This window comes from Mercenaria mercenaria, chromosome 18 (genome assembly GCF_021730395.1).
Source record: "Mercenaria mercenaria strain notata chromosome 18, MADL_Memer_1, whole genome shotgun sequence".
Classification (NCBI taxonomy): Eukaryota; Metazoa; Mollusca; class Bivalvia; order Venerida; family Veneridae; genus Mercenaria; species Mercenaria mercenaria.
In genome coordinates this window covers 42,790,889-42,798,109 of record NC_069378.1, presented here as the reverse complement: position 1 = coordinate 42,798,109, position 7,221 = coordinate 42,790,889, and the positions used below count along the sequence as shown (strand labels likewise).

At 37.8% G+C, this 7,221-nt stretch overlaps 1 protein-coding gene across 1 annotated transcript; it reads left to right on the top strand.

The window, feature by feature from the left end:
* On the top strand, positions 1 to 5,196 carry LOC123539220 (hepatitis A virus cellular receptor 1-like). Its single transcript, XM_053530627.1, has 6 exons — positions 1 to 132; positions 448 to 597; positions 1,552 to 1,662; positions 2,776 to 3,360; positions 3,705 to 3,840; positions 4,951 to 5,196. The coding sequence occupies exons 2-6, from the start codon at positions 537 to 539 to the stop codon at positions 5,135 to 5,137; spliced, it is 1,080 nt and encodes a 359-aa protein (XP_053386602.1). The 5' UTR covers positions 1 to 132; positions 448 to 536; the 3' UTR covers positions 5,138 to 5,196.
* The last annotated feature ends 2,025 nt before the right edge of the window (positions 5,197 to 7,221 follow it).

The window sequence follows — 7,221 nt, the reverse complement described above, 5'->3', positions numbered from 1 at the left end:
CGCAAGGGCGAGCACCCGACAACAACCATCACCCCGTAGCATTTCAGCCACAATGCAACAATCATGGCTTTCTGTCGCCAGATGGTTCCTGTCACTGCGGTCGAAGATGGCATGGAAGAAAATGCGAACTGCGTAAGTAAATAGCATTAGAAAGAATGAGTTGAATCCGTTATACCAGTCAGGAAACTAGTAAAATAAGTCTAACGGTCTGGTGATTTTATAATACGAGGTCAGTCTTGAAATTAACTGCATATGGAATCGCATTTTTCAAAATATCCTCTTCTAAAAGCGGTGAGTCGGAAACTTTCAAATTCTTTATTACTTTAAGTGTATCAGGAATTATAAGTACGGAATGACAATCTATACCTGTGAATTTTACTAACATTGCATTACACAAATATGTATATATATCAGAAGTACGTATTAAATGTAAGATTTATTTTATAGTAAACAAAGGTGTTGTTGGACCGTTGGGACAACCATTCGTTCATACAGGCTCACGAGTACCGGATCCCAGATGTAACAACCACGGTACTATGTTGGCACACAGAGGTTGTCGCTGCTATGGGAACTGGTATGGCAGAAAATGTGAACTGTGTAAATATCAAACATGACATTTATATATACATTCGCACTTATAAATAAGCTACATGAAGTCCATATATGTGAAACACTTTTATTGATACGAATTAATACTTTTACTGATATTCGCTAATACGCACAAGTCTCATCCCTCGTTAACCCAAGTTTTCCTTTGACAAAAGTTCGTCTTAGTGAAGGTCAGAGAAAACTATTTTGGGTTACGGGCCTTTCTGACCATTTATAATTTTGACGTCATCTACCCATGACGAAAAAAAAAAATGCAAGAAATATACGTTAATCGTCATTTTTATACACTTTTTCGGTTGTGAATACTCACAACTTGGCAGTGAATATTGTATGAAATTATTCTACTGGTAAAACATACATAATTCTCAACTATTATGCACCATTCCATATATTAGTAGCCAGAAATCATGGATTAGAATTTCAATTTATGACAGTCGATAGTTTTCAATGTCGCCCAACACATAACCATTACACGAATGGTTACATAGTAAATATACACATCTGAATACCCTATATATTTTCGATCACTCAGAAGCGCTGTGAATTACTTCCACCTGACCATATGCCTTGTTTCCAGTTTCCATTCTCCACAGAGGGCTAGTCTGAGGAAAATCGCGAAAGAAAGTCTTCGGTTCATGCGAATCAAGAGCGTTTAACAGTAACTCAATACGCGTACTTCATCTTGATAATTTTTACGCGCAATGGACACTTTCCTATCTGTAAGTTCATGCATCGTCATCTGAAAAAACAGTCCTGCTCTGCTGACACATGATAAAGGAAAAAAAGTACCCGCACGTGTGTAAATTATGGCCCGGGATACATGGGCTCTTTGGGTCCCCCATCGTCAAAGCTTGCAATACGATGTGTTTTCGTGTACACGTGACTGACACACCTCATTTGATTCCTTCTCAATTGTAATCCAACAAAAAGGTTATATTTCAGATAAAAATTCTGGTACCACGAGTCAAATGTGGTTAGAACGGGACTGCGTGATATTCCCTGGTGGTATCTGCCTATGTCATCACAGTCAGTCTCAAACAAAATGTGAGCAAGGTGAGAGGTGAAATTTTGTTTTCGCCTATTAAAAGCGCCTATTAAAAGCATAGTCTGCACGTCTGATAAACTTGAAGTAATGGCTTCATGTCATTTATCCGGATAACGTAGAATAAATCCAAGACCCGGCATACGAGTTCATTTCAACCCGGGAGTAAATTTATAAAAACGGCAACATTGCTATCTTTTGACAGATAAAATATGATATTATAAAGCTTGACATGTTAAATAATTCCAAATGATGTCTTAAAATTAGCTTTAAATGTGCGGAGCTCTTTAATCATGGGCAAATATCTCAAAAATAAGTACACGGACATAATATTATACTTATAGGTTATTAGCTTTGTATCGGGAAATATGCACGAGTTCTTCAGCGAAAATATTTCGCGACTTAAGAAGCGCAATATTCTTCCGCTGAAGAACGAGTACATATTTTCCGATACAAAGATAATACCCTTTTTATTACATACTCATCTACACGTATAAATATAATGTAAATATCATAAATTTGTTCAATAGCCTGAACAGGATTGACAATACTGCACAAAATAGAAAAAAAAAAAAATAGTGCAACAACACACACTGAATTATGTCACACACCCGATATGAAATTCAGGCGTCAGTGTATGGAAAAATATTGACGTTTCCGGTACCAGTATAACTTAACGGGGAATAGAAACGAGTATGTAATAAATTTTATTTCACCATATTCTCCACGACTGTAAAATAGTTATTCTTAAATTAGGGAATCATATTATGTGAGTAATCATGTATTTATAATTTTGGATTATATTTTTCCATCCACATGAGTTTTGATTCAAAATTTGAGAAAAAAACAAACCTTTTTGCCATCCATCTAATTATCCCAGTCCATCCAACTAGTCACGCTGGTGACGGTGAAAGCTTTGAAGACGTTTGAAAAAAATAATATTTTATTAATTCTAATATGAATAAATTATTTAAAAAATACTTATTGAATAACTTGCCTTGAACAGATGGAACTATTTACCTATTGACCGAGACACCGTTCAATAAGAGCACTAGTTAACCAGGAAATACGAACAGTTTTTTTAACAATGCAATCTGCTTTAGTCATATATTTATCATTTACAGTTCATCAAAACCACAAAGTCACAAGCCATACGCATAGAACAACTTCTTCAAGCAAACTTGCGATGACCACAAATAAACCAAACCCGATAGTGTATTTGACGACAAAGCACTCAGCTATCCTAGCACCTTCTGTGACATCGTCTACCACAACTGCCAAATTTTCAGCAGCAGCTTCAGCTTCAACCACACCTGCCGCGCCACTACCAAGTTCCTTCAAAGTTACAACTTCCACAGTACCAGCAACATCCAGAGCAATGACATCTAAGTCAACAGCAGCCTCTACGAAGGCAACCCCAACAACCACGATACCAACAACAGCTCCAGTTACTTCTGTTTTTGTGCCAACTATTTCAAATTCAACGCGAGTATCAGTACAGAATGTATCTACATCTATTGTTACCACAACCATCACCTTACCTCCATCTTCACAGTCGACTTCAACTAAGCCAGCTAAAATTCAAAATACCCCGTCCGTGTCGTCAAATGGTAAAACAGTTTTACCACCGACCAAGTTACCGTCGGTGACATCAGTATTACCAAGCGTTTCTACTAATCCACCACCAAAAACTTTACCTCCCGTGTCAAGTAAGTCCTTAAATTCACTTTACCTGCATCTAATTGTTTTTCGTGATTTGATGTATAAAGACTTAGATCACAAAGAGACTAGCAAATTCGAAATATCTGCTTTTGCAACTCGTGCAGCTATCGTCAGCGTGTCGGGCTACTGGGGGGCAAAAAATAAATTCCTTTGGTTGCATGGGACTAATTGTTAAAGGGTTAAAAGGGCGTTGTGCTGTTTAGATAACTGTTTTCCTGATGGCACAAAGTTGAGATTAAAAGCACTGTATAGAATTTAATATCATTAACGTATTTTCTAAGTAAAATGTTTTCATGTAATACGTTAAATACTAATGAATTATTTTCCTTAGCTGTATGTGCTGTGTGCAGCGGACCGGCATTTCTGTGCGAGAAACTGTACGCTCCAACTGAATGTCACCCACCAAACAACTACTGTATCAACACCATTGTAAATCACAAAGATGGATCAAAGTCAGTTAACAGAACGTAAGTACGACAACCACGTGATAGTAGAATTAATTAGTACAAGCAATTTCATTCAATTCTTAAGTATCATTGCATTGTCTCGTGAAACAGTGACTGTTCGAATCACAGTAATTTGAAACGAAACCCTCACATTAACACAAGATAAAAACGAAATCGTGTTTATTTGTGAAGGCACATTTTTTTTTTGCTCAACGCTCAAAAAGCGCCTGGTCGGCTGATCAGGATTATACTCGTTTTGAAACAGACACCAGTTACGCTCAATTCTTGCTTCTTTGTCGAAATGAAACGAAAGATGCAATGCAGCTGAAGTCCTAATTACCGATGAGTGTATGGCAACCCTATCCAATTGCTCATTGTTACATAGACAATATACATATGAAGATAGACAAAACTTCATTTATACAATATGTAATGCTACCAAAACAGCGTTCATATTTCTCCCGTAGATAAAAACAAAGTTATAAATGAATGGATGTTGTCCGCTTGTGTAAATATAAACTAGGGGTTGAATATTGACCAAAGTATACCGTACACTTTGAAAGGGCCCTCCGTCTTCCCCCATCAGAGTACATTTTAGCATTTAACGTACCGAACACAGATCTGGATCATCAAACTGCCCTGTAAATTTAAAGCGTGACTGTGATTATTTCTTTTTTAGATGTTAAAAAGTTCTCGTCGTCTGTTTTACTGTTCATGTGCGTGTGCATACTTGAACCTGCACACATCCATACCTAAACTGCTTTAGGGGTTCATGGCGCCGCGCTCTAAGGGTTAATAACTGCGAGCTAACGTTTCAATTTCATCACAACATATTCTAATCGAAGTCTGTATATAGGATTTTAAATGCTAAATAAAGCTCCCAAATAACTTTTGACTGGGTGTGGGTGTCATACCTCACGTACCTGTTGGTACAATGGTGTCCGACAAGAAAAACTGCTCTGTACGATTTTGTTTTACATGTGTAGTTAGAGACCATCGAGGTTCACATATGTATTGAAAGATCTAGTATTTTCGAGCACACGTATTGAAAAAGATCATTTTCAAAACCTAAATTATATAACCTACTGCGTATGAAACATTCTGTGTGACGGGAATCGTTTCGATTTGCAGATGTGGTAACTTCGACACCTGCTACCGTGAGTGGTTTCTGGGATCCTCAGACAACGACAAATGCCGCAAGTTAAGCGCATCTGATGAGCAACGCCTAGATTTCCAGTGCACTTTCTGTTGTGTGGAAGATAACTGCAACACACCGCTACATCCGTCAGACAGAACACTATACAAACCAACAAAGTAAACCTAGTCTTAGATAATTGTTATGAATATTCGAATAAATATTGTTCGATTTTCTTGTAAGCGAAGTTATTGTATTGACATACGGTCAAACTGTTTATCAGACAGTGGATAAATATCAGTTTTACATCTGACCCAGTATTGGTTAAAGACTACTAAACTACAAAATTACATCCATCAGAACACTTAGCACGACGGTGACTAAGAAACCTTACACAAGGGCTGTGGCGGCCCTAGATCGCTCACCTGTTTAACAGAATACTTCAACAGTTTTGTTTGAGTGTCTACAAGGAAAATATCGGTGAAGTTATTTTGAATTGAATGAAATTGGGAGAGGACTTGACAATAATACTTCTGACCAAGTTCGATCATGATCCATTACGCAGTTCAGGTCATTTTATGGTCTATTTTCAGCTTAAGTGACCCTTAAAAGGGACCAAGGCTCACCCCCCCATTGAAACAAAACTGGTCGAGGACTAAATGATGCTAAAATGCTAAAAGACTAGTTTGGAGAAGATCAATCAAGCGGGTCGTGAGGACAAATCGTTAAAACTATTTCTTTTTTCAGCATTCGGACCCAAAAACAAGCCAAAAGGTCACATTGTAAAAAAAATAAAATTGGAAGACCTTGTTGTGATGCTACAGACCAAGTTTGACGAGGATCTATCAAGCAGTTCACGAGGTCATTCAAAGTTTTTTTAAGCTGTAGTAGCCCTTAAAAGGGACCAAGCACCCCATATGAAACAAAATTAACATAAAACTTTATAATGATGCAATTGAACTAGTTGTACGTCAGAAGCTCCATCAAGCAGTCACTTAAAGGTATTTAAATTTTTAGCTCTAGTGGGCCCTAAAAACTTTGGAGAGGACCTATTAATTGAAGACCCATCAAATGGTTCACGAGTTGTTCAACAGTATAGATTTTTGACGAGACCAAGCATCCCCAAAAGTAAACTTTGGAGATACCTTATGATCATGTTACAGATCAAGTTTGATGAACATCCGAGCACTTCATGTATGAATTATTGAAAGGTTTTTCTATTTATAGCCAAATCTACCTCATTTAAACAAACTTGATAGGACAATGCCAGAATTCTGACAAAATTTCATGCAATTCTAACCAGCAGTTTCAGGGTTTTAAGTTTAAATGTTGAGCAGGACCATCCACCTATAACAAAGTTCAGGTGAGCCAATAATGAGAATTCACTCGATTGGGGGTAACAGAACCCTTAACTTGAACACTGTTTGGTCAGTGTTGTTATATTTTCCGGTCCTTTGGGATCAGGTTGTCCATTCAACATATGTGTATTAGAGTTCCGCCTAAGCCTGTGCTAGGGGGCGCGCGAGGTGTCAATCAAACCGAGTCTACTATTATTCTTCTTGGTTGCATTCTTTGCTTCCAAAGAAATTTTTTTTCAGATTTTACCTCCCATTAAGATGCTTTTGTAGAAAAGCGAATGTCTTCCCCAATGCATAGTCGTAAAGGCAAGTCAATAGGGGACAGGAACAAAAGTCAAAGAGACACTGACGGTTGGTTGCAATAGGAATCATCTACTTGGCATGTCCAATCATCCTACTAAGTTTCAACATTCTTGGCCTAATGGTTCTCAAGTTGTGAATTGGAAACGATTTTCCATGTTCAGGCCCCTGTGACCTTGACCTTTGACTGAGTGACCCCAAAATCAGTAGGGGTCACCTACTCTGCATTTCCAATCATCCTATTAAGTTTCAACATTCTAGGTCAAGTGGTTATCAAGTTATTGATTGAAAAGATATTTCTATGTTCAGCCCCTGTGACCTTAATCTTTGATGGAGTGACCCCAAAAACATTAGGGATCATCTACTCTGCAAGTCCTATCACCCTATGAAATTTGAAGGTTCTAGATCAAATGGTTCTCAAGTTATTGACTGAAAATGGATTTCCATGTTCTGTCCGCTGCTTCCTTGACCTTTAATAGAGTGACCCTAAAAACAATAGGGGTTATCTACTCTGCATGTCCAATCATCCTATGAAGTTTCAACATTCTGGGTCAAGTGGTTCTCAAGTTAATGATCGGAAATGGTTTTCCATGTTCAGGCCACCGTGAC

Excerpts from the sequence above, each read along its gene's own strand:
- LOC123539220 (XM_053530627.1), top strand. The coding sequence starts at position 537 with ATGTTGGCACACAGAGGTTGTCGCTGCTATGGGAACTGGTATGGCAGA. Across the intron at positions 598-1,551 it reads TGGCAGAAAATGTGAACTGT|ATAAAAATTCTGGTACCACG; the intron begins GTAAATATCAAA and ends GTTATATTTCAG. Across the intron at positions 3,361-3,704 it reads AACTTTACCTCCCGTGTCAA|CTGTATGTGCTGTGTGCAGC; the intron begins GTAAGTCCTTAA and ends TATTTTCCTTAG.